The sequence below is a fragment of the Schistocerca gregaria genome, chromosome 4, assembly GCF_023897955.1.
Source record: "Schistocerca gregaria isolate iqSchGreg1 chromosome 4, iqSchGreg1.2, whole genome shotgun sequence".
In the NCBI taxonomy this organism is placed as follows: Eukaryota; Metazoa; Arthropoda; class Insecta; order Orthoptera; family Acrididae; genus Schistocerca; species Schistocerca gregaria.
In genome coordinates, this window is record NC_064923.1 from 672,224,183 (window position 1) to 672,241,003 (window position 16,821).

Genomic DNA, 16,821 nt, shown 5'->3' on the forward strand with positions numbered 1-16,821 from the left:
AAGTAGGAACCCCCATTTTTTATTACGTATTCGTGTAGTACGTAAAGAAATATCAATGTTTTAGTTGGACCACTTTTTTCGCTTTGCCATATATGGCGTTGTAATAATCACAAACATATGGCTCACAATTTTAGACGAACAGTTGGTAACAGGTAGGTTTTCTAAATTAAAATACAGAACGTAGGTACGTTTGAACATTTTATTTCGGTTGTTCCAATGTGATACATGTACCTTTGTGAACTTATAATTTCCAAGAACGCATGCTGTTACAGCGCGATTACCTGTAAATACTACATTAATGCAATAAATGCTCAAAATCATGTCCGTCAACCTCAATGCATTTGGCAATACGTGTAACGACATTCCCCTCAACAGCGAGAAGTTGGCCTTCCGTAATGTTCGCAGATGCATTGACAATGCACTGACACATGTGTTAGGCGTTGTCGGTGGATCACGAAAGCAAATATCCTTCAATTTCCCCCACAGAAAGAAATCCAGGGGCGTCAGATCCGGTGAACGTGCTTCGACGACCAATCCACCTGTCATGAAATATGCTACTCAATACCGCGAGCTATGTGCCGGACATCAATCATGCTGGAAGTAATCGCCATACTGTCATGCAGTTAAACATCCGGTAATAACATTGGTAGAACATTACGTAGGAAATCAGCATACATTGCACCATTTAGATTGCCATCGATAAAATGGGAGCCAATTATACTTCCTCCCATAATGCTGCACCATACATTAACCCGCCAAGGTCGCTGATGTTCCACTTGTCGCTGCCATCGTGGATTTTCCGTTGCCCAATAGTGCGTATTATGCCGTTTCACGTTACCGCTGTTGGTGAATGACGCTTCGTCGCTAAATAGAACGCGTGCAAAAAATCTGCCATCGTCCCGGAATTTCTCTTGTACCCAGTGGCAGAACTGTACACGACGTTCAAAGTCGTCGCCACGCAATTCGTTGTGCATAGAAACATTGTACGTGTGCAGTCGATGTTGATGTAGCATTCTCAACACCGACGTTTTTGAGATTCCCGATTTTCTTCCAATTTGTCTGCTACTGATGTGCGGATTAGCCGCGACACCAGCTAAAACACCTACTTGGGCAGCATCATTCGTTGCAGGTCGTGGTTGACGTTTCACGTGTGGCTGAACACTTCTTGTTTCCTTAAATAACGTAACTATCCGGCGAATGGTCCGGACACTTGCCTGATGTCGTCCAGGATACCGAGCAGCATACACAGCATACGCCCATTGGGCATTTTGATCACAATAGCCATACATCAACACGATATCGACCTTTTACGCAATTGGTAAACGGTCCATTTTAACACGGGTAATGCATCACGAAGTAAATACCGTCCGCACTGGCGGAATGTTACGTGATGCCACATGTTTATACGTTTGTTACTATTACAACGCCATCTGTCACAAATCGAAAAAAGTGGTTGTAATAGTTCTTGATTTACGTGACCATTGAGGCACTGCCGGCCGAGGTGGCCGAGCAGTTCTCGGCCCTTCAGTCTGGAACCGCGCGACCGCTACGGTCGCAGGTTCGAATCCTTCCTCGGGCATGCATGTGTGTGATGTCCTTAGTTAGGTTTAAGTAGTTCTAAGTTCTAGGGGACTGATGACCTCAGAAGTTAAGTCCCATAGTGCTCAGAGCCATTTGAACCAACCATCACGGCACTCCAACCCTAGTTCTCGATACCAGTAATATCGTACTGCTTTTCTGCGAAGAAACAGACATATTTTTGTGACAATATTCACATTTGGTTCTATTAATGAATAAGTACTCCGATTTATCGATATATTACAGTGATAAGGTTCTTGTGTGTATTCATTTCTGTGAGACTGTGATAATCTTTGACTTAATTTTAACCGTTTTGGCGCGAATGCACACAGGGCAGTCTTTGCTTCACTTTGCAGAAATTAAACTGTTATTTCGCTTTATAGAAGAACAGTCAAGTCTTGTGTTTGGTTAAAGTGGAAATTAAATATATGAAGATTGATACAAAACTGTTTTCTTGATGATGTGACAGTTAAGAAGAAGTATATGTGAATTTACAAGAAATTTAATAAAAATGTGGATCGTGAAGACCAAGCCAAAAATTATTTCTACCATACCATTGTTCTGATCTGGGATTGTTTGATCGTTAAGAATTTCCTGAAAAAGACATTTGTTAGGTCTTCAAATATTGGTAAAATACAGATCTGGACCTCCTAGCAGTCAAAGTGGAATCATCCTACAACCAACAAGAAGAGCCATAACAACTTCGGTGAAATCTACGTGGGAATCCATTCAAGATAAATGCCAAAGGAGACTTTTTTACATTGACTTCATTATTTCCATTCTGACGATACCATCCGCAGACAATAACTTTGTTGTTGCCCTATGAAGCGAACGTATGCTGCGTGAGCAACATTATTAATCTGATTTCTAACCTACTTTGCAAGTGATGGTATTGTTCGATGGTCCAACTAAAACATTCATTTTTCTGTACGTACTACACGAATATCTAGTATGAAATGAGGGTTCCTATTTTAAATAACGCAGTTGACATTCGTTTGAGCTATGGCAGCGCCATCTAGCGGGCCAACCATATTGCCATCTGGTTTCCCCTTTCAAGTTAGACAAGTTTCTTTCTTTCTAGTTTTTTTTTCGTTTGACGCGTATTTCGTGAGATATTACGCCCTGTCACGATCAATGGACCATCCTGTATAAAGCCACACACTGTATTACAGACTGTTCCCAATGGACTCTGATGTCGCAAAGGGCAACAAATGCCATTATTTCGTCCCTGGATAATGTACGGTTGGCCACCAGTGCTCGCACATTCTTGATGTGTGTCGTTACCACGCGGACCTCCTGAGACAAGTCCACAGGTATGGGAACGTTCCATTGACAACTGCTAAAAGATTGCGTCACACCATCGATACACCGTGCCTAACATATGGGACAATCCGTCGATACAATATCCAGATTTTTGCAGAACCGCAATTCCTCCTAGTTTAAATGGCTGAAGCCGTTCAACAGGAGTACGTATTCGTCGGTGGGGAATGGTTGCAAACACTGATCACCTCTAAATTCAGTACTTTTACTGGCACACAGTCCTCCTGACAAACGAATCACTAGCATGAATGTATAATATCTTTTTGCCTCAGAATGTTATGATAATATTTAACACCAACATTGAAGACGGCACACAGTTCTACAAAATACTGTATATCTAATAAAATCCCAGTGAACAGAAGGACGAAGGGAAATGTGTTGAAGGCAGGAAACAAAATCGTTGTTTCATGCAAACGAAAACATTCTTCACTATCATTAGTTTAAAAAATAAATAGCTTACTATCGACGCCAAAATTTTGGCAGCCTACAAAATACTGACAGCAAATTTTGCAGAAATCCGGTATGGAAGTTCGCTTTACGAATAGGCGTTGTCACATCGAGTTTCGGCACGCGCGATGTAGCACATGGAAGGTTGTACGGGACAGACAATGCGCGCAAATGGTGGAGACGCGCCGTGGGTGGCACGGGACCCCATGGGGAGACTTCCTGCGAGGAAGTGGAAACCCCTGCAGGGACGTGCTCTAGATCACGCCGGGCGGTAACATTGTGTACTGACCGACAGGTGTTCTGAAATACTATACAGTGTAAAGGAAGACACACATCCATTTAATATAAAGCATCAAACTGTTTCAAAGCTATTTCTGTCAGAAACGGGAACAATCAACATATCTAGATACATTAAAATTTCAAAGGCTTTACATAAATTTTAACGATAAATTTTAATATCTATTTAAATTCGGATTTCGAGCACTCAGCAGTGTACAGCATTTAATATAATTCTTCTTTATAATTACGTACATTACCCAAAGATATACGAGACAAGCGAAGTAACCTTACAAGGAACCCTTGGAGTGGAACGTCGCAAGTTCCATTTTTAGTAACGTTCATTTGAAGGTGTTGTTTTACGAATTATGAAGAGAAAAATTTTAGCTGCTAATGACTCACCACGTGCACCAGGAGGGAGACGGAAGCTGAGTGTTCGGGAGGGGCTAATATCAACCTTCTATGGGATGTATGTATTTCTCTTCACGAAATGGATATTGTAGACATTCAAGAAATGTTCAGAACAGATCAATATCTTGCACCGTGAACACAGAATGGAAAATGGCACACTACAGTGAGCAAAAAGGTTCGCTCCATCATCATCGAAATCGAACTATTTGGGAGTTACAAACCGTCCAGGACGTTTAGCTACGCACTCGTTCCTGAAGAATGTGTATAGAATCATATAGGTGTAACGGGATGATGGGAGCTGACGAAATCTGGTTGCCTCCAAGCGAATGTGAAACAATCTGTCTTGGAGATTATCGTGAAAATCATTTAAGGCGTAGCTGCAGATACCGCGATAATGTGTTTCATAGGCACGGAAGAAACAAACAATAGAGACTGAATTTGTCCAGTTGTTCCAGGTGGTATGAATTGCAATGTCATACACTCTTCAGGAGAGATAGCTTGCTCTAAAGGCGTATGATTTTTACAAGCAGACCAGGGGTGAAGCAAAAGCAGGTGTTAGCCAAATACAGTGCTCATATCATAGATGTAGTTCTTCTACGCCCATTTTCCCACTCTTGCTTGCTGTGACGTAATTATTCCCTAATGCCCTTACAATATCACTCCACGAGAAATTATCTTAGGGGGCGGAGCACCTCCAACTTCTCGCAGGACAATAAATATCTCTCCAGCCAATTTAACATTCACTTTGACAGTCGGCATAATTGTATACGAATGCTTTAAGGCATTGCTGTTAGTTAATCTTGATACAACTCTCTTAGTACCTTTAATTTACTGGGTTCTTTTCATATACCTTTCATTTGCAAATCACGATTGGTCAAAGACGAAAACCAATTGCTTACCGAACGATGGGATAAGTCTGTTTATCTCACCTACATATTTTCGGGACAATTTCACAGTTTTCTGTGCATCATCAAATAGACGCTATTTTTGAAATTTCCTTATCTTACGACTTCCAATTCTGTAGCACTGTTTGAAGTTATATGTTATACACCAATCGACTGCTTCCCTCAAAATCTCTGTAATCTATGCGACGCGCAGTCCAATGTGCAGAACGTAATACTACACATGCACATGCACATGCTGTAAACTCTATCGATTATCCTTGAAAACACCAAACATCAGAATTTCTATCAATTACGCCTTGTCCTCCTTTGAATACCAGTACCTTTTCTAAAGTCATTGGCGGAAGCGGCAACAGAACGACAATTCACGCTCGTATGTAGAATGTATGAGTCCAGCGACTTACCATCTGACTTTCGGAAACATATCATCCACACAATTCCGAACACTGGAAGAGCTGACAAGTGAGTGAATTATCGCACAATCAGCCTAACAGCTCATGTATCCAAGTCGCTGGCAAGAACAATATACAGAAGAATAGAAAAGAAAATTGAGGATGTTTTAGATGACGATCAGTTTGGCTTTAGAAAAGGTAAAGGCAACAGAGAGGCAATTCTGGCTTGCGGTTGATAATAGAAGCAAGACTAAAGAAAAAACATGATACATCTGTCGATATGGAAAACGAGTTCTACAATGTAAAATAGTGCAAGAAGTTCGAAATTCTGGCAAAAATAGGTTTAAGCTATAGGGAGAGAAGGGTAGTGTACAATATGTACAAGAACCAAGAGGGAACAATAAGAGTGGACGTTCAAGAACGAAGTGCTCAGGTCAAAAAGGGTGTAAAACAGGGATGTAGTCTTTCGCCCCTACTGCTCAATCTCTGCATCGAAGAAGCAATGATGGAAGTAAAATAAAGGTGCAGGAGAGTAATTAAAGTTAAAGGTGAAAAAATATCAATGATACGATTCGCTGGTGACATTGTTATTTTGAGTGAAAGGAAGAAGAGTTACATGATCTGCTCAATGGAATGAAATGTCTAATGAATACGTAATAGGAATTGAGAGTGCATCGAAGAAAGACGAAATTAATGAGAAGTAGTACAAATGAGAGCAGCGAGAAATGTTACATTAGGGCTGAAGGTCACAAAGTAGATGAAGTTAAGGAATTCTACTACCTAGGCAGCAAAATTACTAACGGCGGACGGAGCAATAGGGCATCAAAAGCAAACCAGCACTGGCAAGAAGAGCATTCCTGGCGAAGAGAAGTCTACTAGTATCAAATATAGGCCTTAATGCGAGGGAGAAAGTTCTGTGAATGTACGTTTGGATCACAGTATTGTGTGGTAGTGAAACTTGGACTGTGACAAAACCGGAACAGAAGAGAATCAAAGCATTTGAGACGTAGTGCTATAGACGAATGTTGAACATTAGGTGAACTTATAAGGTAAGGAATGAGGAGGACCTGCTCAGAATCACGCACTTCTCAGTCCTGAGCAGTGCGTTTACATATCGCGACATGAGGTTGCAGCTGTAATGTCTCTAAAGGTGTTAAATAGTTTTCAATCGTTCATCCAGTTGTTTACATTTCGCAGCGTGCAGTTCCAGTGGTAGCAGTTGTTAAATTTAGTAACTTTCAATGGTGTCTCGTGCTGTTTGTGGCGAAATAACGGTTTCGACTACGGTGCTGAACTTTCGGCGTCGATTTGTTTCAGACGAAGAGGTGCACCCCCGGGTACATTCACTGTTTCGTAGGCAACGTAGGCAACCGCAGACATTTTCCCTTGAAGGAACTGACCGTCTTGTCTCACAGTGGGATAAATATTTTAACAGCTAATAATAACCGTTGATGATGAACAGTTTACTTCCTTTTTTCCATCCGTGTCATATCCATTTGACAGCCCTTTACACACTGAAGCGCCAAAAAAGCATCATGTCTGACCACCTGCATCCATTCACGTCCATTGTGCATTCTGACGGACTTGGGCAACTCCAGCAGAACAATGCGACATCCCACACATCCAGAATTGATACAGAGTGTCTCCAGGAACACTCTTCTGAGTTTAAAAACTTCCACCGGCCAACAAACTTCCCAGACATGAATATTATTGAGCATATCTGAGACGCCTTGCTACGTGCTGTTCAGAAGAGATGTCTACCCCCTCTTACTCTTACGGATTTATGGACAGCCTTGCAGAATTCATGGTGTCAGTTCCCTCCAGCATTACGTCAGACATTAGCTGACACCATGCCACGTCGTATTGTGGTAGTCCTGTTTGCTAGCAGCGCGCTACACGTTATTAGACAGGTATACTAGTTTATCTGGCTCTTCAATGTATATAGGAACACAAGGCAGGTCACAGATGCAACAGTTACGCTGAAATGGAGAGGGTTTCTGAAAAGCGAAAGATTCTGAGGTCTGAATCAAAGCAACTTTACAATTGATAGTTGAAACAGCAATTTAAGTTCACGGTTTTCATCGCTAGTGGTCCATCGCTTTTCAGGTGCTGATGTTGAAATCGAAACATGGCAAGCAAAGAATACAACGTAACCAGTCAAACATTCTACAATAATTTTGCACTGCTGACAGTTTTGCTCGTTTGCTTGCATGTACGTAATAGCTGTGTTGAAATGACATCTTTCTTGATGTTTGTTGGTTTGTGAGAGATCAAGATGCGTTGTTTCGTTATCTTTTTAAAGGTTAACTTCCTCTGGAGTTCAGATTTCGTCTTAACCGGAGTTGCGGAGACATTGTTATATTTGGGCTTCAATACAATAAATAATATGATGTGACGTCAAATGATCTGAATGAGAATCCAACACTGTTCGAATTCTGGTCCTCCTGAATTTTCTTAGCCAAAGCGCCGAAGTTCTGTGTAAAAAAACGAAACAGTCTTTTTTTTTTGGGTAATTGTAATTAAGCTACAAGGAAGATACATGACGGGCAAGGTGGGCCTGTAGATACAAGACGGTAAAACTTTTTGAGCCATGAAAGACAAGAAAAGACGCAACAGATCTCAAGATTATTCATTTCTATCTTTATTGACAGTCTGATACATGTGTGAGAATATCTAGACTCTGTCTCGAATTATTTAAAATACAAGAAGTTTTATTGTACATAAACGTATATTTACAAAAAGTTAATTAATTTCTAAAAATATTTGTATTCATTCATTTGCAAGTTACTCTTCCTGGATTGTACGTCCACAGTAAATGGAAAGGGTCATCAGCATCAAATTTAAACATACAATGCAATAGTTATATATGAGTGAGTTACAGTTTGTAAACAAAGATAAAAATGAGTTACTTACAAAAAGTCAATAACACAAAAGATTTCACCCATTACTTGAAAACAATGAATGTGGTTGCCAGGACTGTAGCATTACAGATAAGAGAAATTAATACTGCACTTACATACATACTGAAAGTTACACTATATCTACACAAATGTATAAACAACATTTGAACTTAAAACAAGTACCTCTTTTTACAATTGAAACCTCAGCTTGAAATAACTAAATTTAAAATAATACTATGCATGTAGCTTCATTTTTGTATCGATAACCAAACCTTTGATGAATGTAAACAAATTGTTGGATAACACGACAAATCTTCATATTATTTGCGAGATCAGACATTGTTATTCGAGTAACAGAAACAAAGTTTTTCGGTATGCTTACGCAAAGATACTTATCAATATATGAACTATTTATGCGAATGGTTACAGACTTTTTAGTACTATGGCGATAGGTTTCTCAGATGGAAAACAGGTCTAAAAATTTATTGATTGGACGTGTGTTGGATTGTGCCGGGTGGTCGAAACTGCCGAGGTCGAGTGGTGTAGGGCACAGCTCCTATACCGTTGCCATGGGAGCCGTAGGAGCCCGGCGGGCGGGGGTCCTGCCCCACGTTATACCCGCCACCTTGTTGTTGGGTGTACAGCGGGTTGGCGTTTGCCCCCAGAGGGTATCCGTGGTAACCCGGGCGCTGCCGGCCCAGTGATGCGGCCTGGGTGCCTTGGTGGAGCAGCAGAACAACTGCAGCCAGAAGCAGCATCTGAGGTGCCCTCATTGTTCTCTGGAAATCAAAGGAAAGGTGCTGCTTAGCCAAATAGCTGCGCGTATGTTTGCATGCCATCTTGTAAATGGTAATGGTAAATTTCGGAAATCATGATTCTGTAGCTAGTACTCTTTTGTTCTGTGTCAAGCAAAAGAAGAAAAGTGCTGAATGGAAACAAATGATAATCACCAACAGAGAAAATGTGTCAAGTGCATTTTGGCCTGGTTCTGACTACATGCCGCTGGGATGAGGCCTCACGACAATCACTGTAAAATCTGCTGTAAAGATATGTGATGTCGCGTTTAAAGTGGGTATCTCCGACAGACCGAAACGATTAAGAACAAATTTTCGCCGAATTTTAGTATTCAATGTGATTATTTTACTGTGTGGTTCACACTAGTAATTTATCTGCTTTGATAAACTAACTGATACTTACCAACAGGTGCCTGATTAATATTTTCAACATTTCGCTGACCTGTCAGCAACTGTATAAATATTAATTTTAAATTAACAGCAGCCTCAGTTGCAAGATTACATGTAGCAGTTGCCTGTAATTTTACATCGGCCAAACAGGAAGAGCCTTACTAACAAGCTACAAGGAACATATCCCTACTAAAGTTGGAGATGGCACGCGTGGTTCGACATTCGCTGAACACTTAGTGCAAACGGCTCAGGTACCCAACCCTCCGGATAGTACTCAGCTCTTTCATTGCGAAGTGAAGCGTACGAGGTTGGGTATTTTGGAAGAAATGCAACTTTTTAAGCACTTATTATATGACAAAAATAACCTTCTTAACGATCAGCTGCAGCTGCGAAATAAAAAACTTTTTTGAAGGTTTTCAACCGTTATTTCATCCACCATAATTTTAGGGACTAATCATTATACCCTTGCCAACATGTATTTAGCTCTCCCGTTAGCTGAATAGCTGGTATTATCTGGTACTTCAAACCCGTAGTTACCCTCATGCGGTCAAGTTTGATGATTAGACCGAACGTGCTAGGTTGGCTTAAAATAGTAAACGCATTGCTCCCTTCACTTTTGATGTCCAACAAATTATTACAAATGTTAAGACAGTCGATATATCTTTGTTCCTTACAGGATTACGTATACGTCAGTTTCGTTAGCCACACCTGGTTATTCATAAAATTTTTAGTTCAGGAGTACATGTTGGTACCAGTGTTAACAAGTACGCATGACACATCCGCTCTCGAGGCTATAGGCAGTTCGAGTACAACATCCGTTGCTGCAGTACTGCAGTCGCGAAGTGGGACCGAGGCTGTTTCCTAGATAAGTTATTGCAATATGACGACTTATTACTATATTATGATTTTTAGTTTTTGATGTTATTTATTATGGACAAATCGTAGTTCCTTTTATACAGAAGAAGGTTTGGTTATCCCAACTTAAACCTAGGTAAATCTAGGTAAACATTGCAACTGAGGCTGTTGTTAATTTAAAATTAAGATGTCTGTTTATTGTGAAGGGCATTCGTTAGGTCATGAAAAAAGAAACACGTGAATACCAATACGAAATTTCGGATATTAGGCGGCCCAGTACTAAAACTAAAGTTCACGTATACCATCAAAATGCATTTTAACGTTCACTATCGAGTAAAGACCCTACGATATGTAATTTCGCCTCGCGGTTACCATATACCTCATGCTTTCCGGCGTAGTGTCTGCCCGCTTTCGTAGCTAGGTCGGTAATGTCTGGTTGTGCGACGACGTTCGACCCGGAAGAAAGCAGGTTCGAATCCCGATGCAGCATGAAATTTTCACTGCCATTATTTAGCAGGCGAGAGGTGAAATGATTGTGGCTTGAAATTACTGCATTAAATTCCAGATATCTCTGCAGTGTCTCATAAAGTGAGGACATTTGGATATTTGACACTGTTGATGGTAATCTGTCCTTCGGCGGCCATTTTTGAGCTTTTCGACTGGAGTGGGCTACGTGCGCACACCGTCTCTCATCGTCACCATCGTCCATAACAAATATCACACTGCTCTATAAGCACTTCTATTAGATGCTCCTACACTCCACAAACACACTTATCGTTTGATGCAGTTCTCCATGTTAGTTTATCCTCTGTAAGCCTCTTGACATCCGAATAATTACTGGAACATACAACCATTTGAGCTTGCTTACTGCATTCCTGCATTCACCTTTTGGTGTCCTTCTACTATTTCTCCTCCCCCCGCCCTCTCCTCCCGCCCTACACTCTCACTTTTCTCCAGTACCAATTTGACATTCCCTTGACGTCTCAAAATTCGACCTATCAGCCCACACATTCTTTTAGTCACAAATTCCTTTTTTCCCCAGTTCTGTCTGTTCAGTTCCACCTCGTTAGCTGCATGGTGCAGCCATCTGATGTTCAACATTTTTCTGTAGCACCACATTTAAAAATCTGCTATTCTCTTCTTGTCTGAATTGTTTATCGTCATGTTTCACTTCCATACAAGGCTACACTTAAGACAAATATCTTCAGAAAACATTCATTAACTCTTATATGTATTTAGTTTTAATAAATTTATCTTCTTTAGAAACTCTTTTCTTCCCATTGTCGGTCTACATTTTCTCTCTTCTACTTTGGGCATCGTCAGTTATTTTACTGCCCAGAAAAACTCATGTACTATTTTTAGTGTCTCATTTCCTAAGCTAATTCTAATTTGACTCCATTCCATTACCCTTGTATATCTTTTGTTGATGGTCATCGGCAAACTTAAAAGTTTTTATTTCTTCGCCATGAACTTTATTTCCTTCTTCACATTTCTCCTTGTTCTGCTTCACAGCGTGTTCAATGTGAAGTCTGAGTAACTTTGGGAATAGGCTACAACGTTTCCTTAACCCTTTCTCTTTGATGCCCTTCGACTCTAATTGCCCTCTGATATCCGTAAAACCTGTAAATAACCTTTCCACATATTTTATCCTTCCTGCCTTCACAATTTCGGTATGTATTCCAGTCAAGACTGTCAAATGCTTTTTCTAAGTTTACAAATGCTATAAACGTAGCTTTATCTTTCCCTGACCAGTCTTCTAAGAAAGCACGCAGGGTTACTATTGCCTCGTATGTTTCTACATTTTTCCAGAAAACAAACCGATCTTCCCTCAGGTGGACTTCTACCAGTTTTTTCATTCTTCTGTAAATAATTCGTGTCAGGACTTCGCAATCGTGACTTATTGTACTAATAGTTAGGTAGTATTCACACATTCAGCATATACGTTCTTTGGAATCTGAATTATTCCATTCTGCTTGACGTCTGAGGATATTTCGCCTCTCTCATACATCTTGCACACCAGATGGAATATTTTTGTCCTGGCTGGCTCTCACAAAGACATAAATAGTTCTGACGGAATGTCATCTATTCCAGGGGCCTTGTTCCGACTAGGTCTCTCAGTGCTGTGTCAAATTCCAGCAGTACATCGCCCTGCGCGTCTTCATGTACGTCCTCTTCGTTTTCTAGAATATTGCCTTCATTTCCCTTGTATAGCCCTCCTTCTACACTTCAACTTTCCCTTCTTTGCTTAGTACTGATTTTCATTGCAAGCCCTTTTTTATTTCATAGTACTGCTTCTGTTTTCTCCAACCATCTCTTAAATTTTTCTAGAGCTGGTATCTATCTTTTCCCTAGTTGTATATACTTCTATAGCCTTGCATTTGTTTTTTAGCCGTTCTAGGCATTCCTTCTTTGCCATTTTACTCTCTCTGCCAGCCAAATTTTTTAGGCATCTGTATTGCCGTTTCGTCACTTCATTTGTTGCTTTTTTGTATGCTCTCACTTCATCAGTTAACTTCAATATCACCTGTGACACCCGAGAATTTCTACTACTCCTTGATTCTTACCTATTTGCTCCTCTGCTGCCTTCAGTATTTCATCTCTCAAAGCTAACCATTCGTCTTCTACTGTATTCGTTTCTCCTGTTCCATTCAATCGTTATCTAACGCTTTCTTTGACACTCTCAAGAAGCTCTGGTTAATTCAAGTTATCCAGGTCCCTTCTCTTTAATTTCCCACCTTTTTGCAATTGCTTCCGTTTGAATCTACACTACATAATCAATCAAATAACTGTGTGTCCCAGAAATATTTTACTGGTTTAAATCTGTTTCCGGAATCTTAGCTTATCTTTATGCAATCAACCTGAAATCTTCCGTGTCTCCAGGTCTGTTCCACGTATACAACATTCATTCATGATCTCAAACCAATTTTCAGCAATTCTATAAAGCGGCTTCGTATTTCATTTCTTTCACCGAGTCCATATCCTCCGATTATTTTTCCTTCTCTTCCTTTTCCTTCTGTCGACATCCAGTTCCCAAATTCTCCTCTCTCTTTACTATGTGACTTATTTCTTATATCTCATCATATATTCTCTTTCTGCATCTACGAGGCTAGTTGACTTGTAAACGTGCACTACTGTGGTGAGTGTTGGCCTTGTGTCCTCCCTGGCTATAATAATGTGTGCAATATGCTGTGCATAATACCTTACTAACGCTCCTATTTCCTTATTCGTTTTCAACCAACGTTACACGTTTTTGATTTTGTAGTCACAACCCTATTCTCATCTGAACAGAAGTCTTGGTTTTCCTGCCACTATACTTCACTAATTCCCACTACATCTGACTTCGACGTATCGATTTCTCTTTTCAGATTTTCTTACCTAATTACCTTCTTAATTGAAGGGCTTATTTCAATATTGGTACAAGTTCACTTTTGTTTATTCTGAGATGCAGAGTTCTAAAGTTAAATGAGCGCTGAGAAATCTGCAGTTGAGATACCAGAAATATTCAAGAATATGGCTTCTTGCTAGAGATGAATCTTTCCTTCTATTTGTTTGGACCATTAATGTCAGAAGCATTATAGACAGAAAAGTGAAGATAATGGACTTGTACCACTATTGAAATAAGCCATTCAATTAAACATCTTTTCTTGTTCATCTATTGAATTTTATGTACTTTTAAAAATTAGAGTATTACTACAGCTTTTTTTCCGTGGCTTCTGGAATCTTAACGAACTAAATATAAAATCCAAACAATTTAAACTTGTGCTTTGTTCTCTTCATACTATTCTCGTTTTCAATTGTTTCTGCTATAAAATTTCTGCTGTTTCTTCTGACAAGTCCTTTAATCGCTTCAAACTCTTCCCATTTCTTTAGTAGATGCTTGAACATTTTTTAAAAAATCTTTTGAACATGTGCCTTCCTGATACGTTCTACATCTTCTGCTGACTCCTTCCGTCTATGTCTGTGCCCTCTTCATTTTCATTTGCTTGTTTTAATCTGCCAAATATTCATAAATAAGTACAACAGGTAAAGCATAAATAACAAATTATCTCTATAATGTGCATGATTTCCACTGGCATTATATTCGACCATACATAAGATACCTTGGAGTGTAATCAAATAAAGTACTAAAATGGTTTAGAAGTGAATGGAGGGCATGGATGAGTGTGATGTCCTTAGGTTAGTTACGCTCAAGTAGTTCTACGTTCTAGGGGACTGATGACCTCATATGTTAAGTCCCATAGTGCTCGAGCCATTTGAACCATTTTTGAAGTGAATGGAGCAAAATAGTCAATTTCCGGGCATTGAGCCAACTTACAGAAAGGAGAAAGCAGCTGTTCATAAACTGATAAAACGTTTTTATTCAGCATGAACAAAAATCTCTGCTAACAGTAGTTGACAAACAAGTCATTATCGCAGTGTATGTTAGTATTCTGAAGGATATATTCACCAACTCATTAGCTCACATGAGACTACAACCGAATAGTGAGATATGGGGGGTTGAAACAAGAAGCGCTGTTCCATAGCACCAAACACTTCTCAGCAGTTTTTAAGGAAGTACTAGTTTCGGTCGTTACTGGCCATATTAATATCATAGGGAAGAAGCAGTAGGTCATTCCCAAGCACTCTGAGGAAACTACATTGTCAGTAGATCTACACGGTATCGAAATCATGGAATTAAAGAGAAAGATGACACAACCGTGTATCATCAGCCATTTAATGAAAGTGTTTAATTAATAGTGGCTTGTTGGTTTCTGTTACTGGTTCCTGGGCTACGGCGAGAAATTTGTAAACTCTGAAGATAAGCCTGTATTAGGGAAGGAGAAAAGAATTTGAACACAGCTCTTCCCAAATAAGAGGCCAGTTTGCTAAACATTGTGCTACTTTCTCGTGAGAAGATCACTATAGTTCGTAGAAGAGCTAATAAATCTGATGCTATTAATCAAAAAGCCCATGATTATTTTGGTTATCCTTTCCTTTATTATACAAATCAAGCTTCGCGCATAATACTTTTAGGAATAATCGAACATGAAATTTTCTTCTATATTGAAGATTCCTAATCATCATAAAGTGAACTGTGTGACTTACTGGTATTTGCATAATCATCCGGTAAACGAAAATCTCAGTAATGTGTTTTACGCGCTATCATGACCGCCATTTTTGACAAAAAGCTGTACCCAGTGGTTTTATGCTGGTAGAAGTTACGATCAGTAGTTCACCCACCCTCCCGATAGCCGTGCATATTAAAGGGCCGTTTCCGGTACTGCGAACCTCCCTGGCTGACTAACAACGAGGGCCGGTGTGTTCACCAGGCGGGTTTCCACATCCAGTTAGCCAAATATCAGGCTGGTTCAAAAGTCCCGTCTGAGGTAGAGATTCGGAAAGACTTAGAAAACGTTCGCACACTTCCACACAAACAACACTCCGTACATGCAGACAGACAGGGGACACACATCCCGTCCCAGGAGGGGTTGCAAAAGGAAGGGCATGCGGCCACCTATTAATTAATCATGCCACATCCGTTAACAACATCGCCGACCCTGGGCAGATGCGTGACAAAAGGCACAAGAAAAAGAAGAGGGAGGATCGCTAGACAATATTCAAAACCGTCAGGCCTGTTGGAGTGGCCGAGCGGCTCTAGGTGCTACATTCTGGAACCGCGCGACCGCTACGGTCGCAGGTTCGGCTCTTGCCTCGGGCATGTGTGTGTGTGATGTCCTTACGTTGGTTAGATTTAAGTAGTTCTAAGTTCTAGGGGACTGATGACCTCTGAAGTTAAGTCCCACAGTGCTCAGAGCCATTTGAACCATTTTAAGACCGTCACCGCAAGAAGAGAGGCTAGGAAGTGATTTCCAAAGATCTGTGGCGTTGGTTACACGCGTTGCTTACCTGAATGTGTAGTGCGTAGCAAAGTAGCGCAAATTCAACTGTCAGCGACGAGTGTCTTCCGGAAGTCTGATACAATGCACACATTTTACTCACATTTATACCCATCTAAGAACCAGACACCTGCCACGCAGTAACGACGATGAAACAGGTTTAGCTGTTGTGATAACCGAACACAGTACTTACCGGATTTACGCAGCAGTTAAAACAAGTCGTGGGGACTCATGCAAATTCCCAAGAATTAGGTGGTAGTCATCCGCCTTACTGGGCAGATAAGCAAGGAATGTGTTTACTGTTCTTATTCCGAAAATATTCCATTCTTCTTTTGCGCAGACTGACCGTAAGGTATAGCAGAGAGATGACTGTCGAGCTTGTTGTTTTATCAACTTAAGTCGCTATCTGTTGTCCTCTCTGGGTGATTCACGGTCACGATGTTTTCCATCACCCGCTTTGTCTCCGTGGAATTAGCAGTGAAGGTTGCTGTTTCATAAAACGCTTGCGTTTTGACGTGCAAACAGAGGGTATTGACCAAGCTCAGTCCATGGGTAAAATAATAAGAAATATAGAAACTCTCGAATATGTTGTTGGTCCATTGCTGGAGATGCAATACCATTGTTAAATAATAATAAATATCCTTCTAATCGTCAGTCACTTGGCAGGGCTACACCCATTG

General features: G+C 40.4%; 1 protein-coding gene across 1 annotated transcript; it reads right to left on the reverse strand.

Moving 5' to 3' along the window:
* Positions 1–7,945: 7,945 nt before the first annotated feature.
* Positions 7,946–16,271, reverse strand: LOC126266767 (uncharacterized). Its single transcript, XM_049971289.1, has 2 exons — positions 16,152–16,271; positions 7,946–9,005 (listed from the first exon to the last, which is right to left on the reverse strand). Exons 1-2 carry the CDS (start codon positions 16,254–16,256, stop codon positions 8,709–8,711), a joined length of 402 nt encoding a protein of 133 aa, XP_049827246.1. The 5' UTR covers positions 16,257–16,271; the 3' UTR covers positions 7,946–8,708.
* Positions 16,272–16,821: the final 550 nt, after the last annotated feature.

Bases quoted from the DNA above. Each gene is read 5' to 3' on its own strand.
- LOC126266767 (XM_049971289.1), bottom strand. From the start codon at position 16,256: ATGGGTATAAATGTGAGTAAAATGTGTGCATTGTATCAGACTTCCGGA. The intron at 9,006-16,151 runs GTAAGCAACGCG...TTTGATTTCCAG, and splicing joins GCTACGCACTACACATTCAG to AGAACAATGAGGGCACCTCA.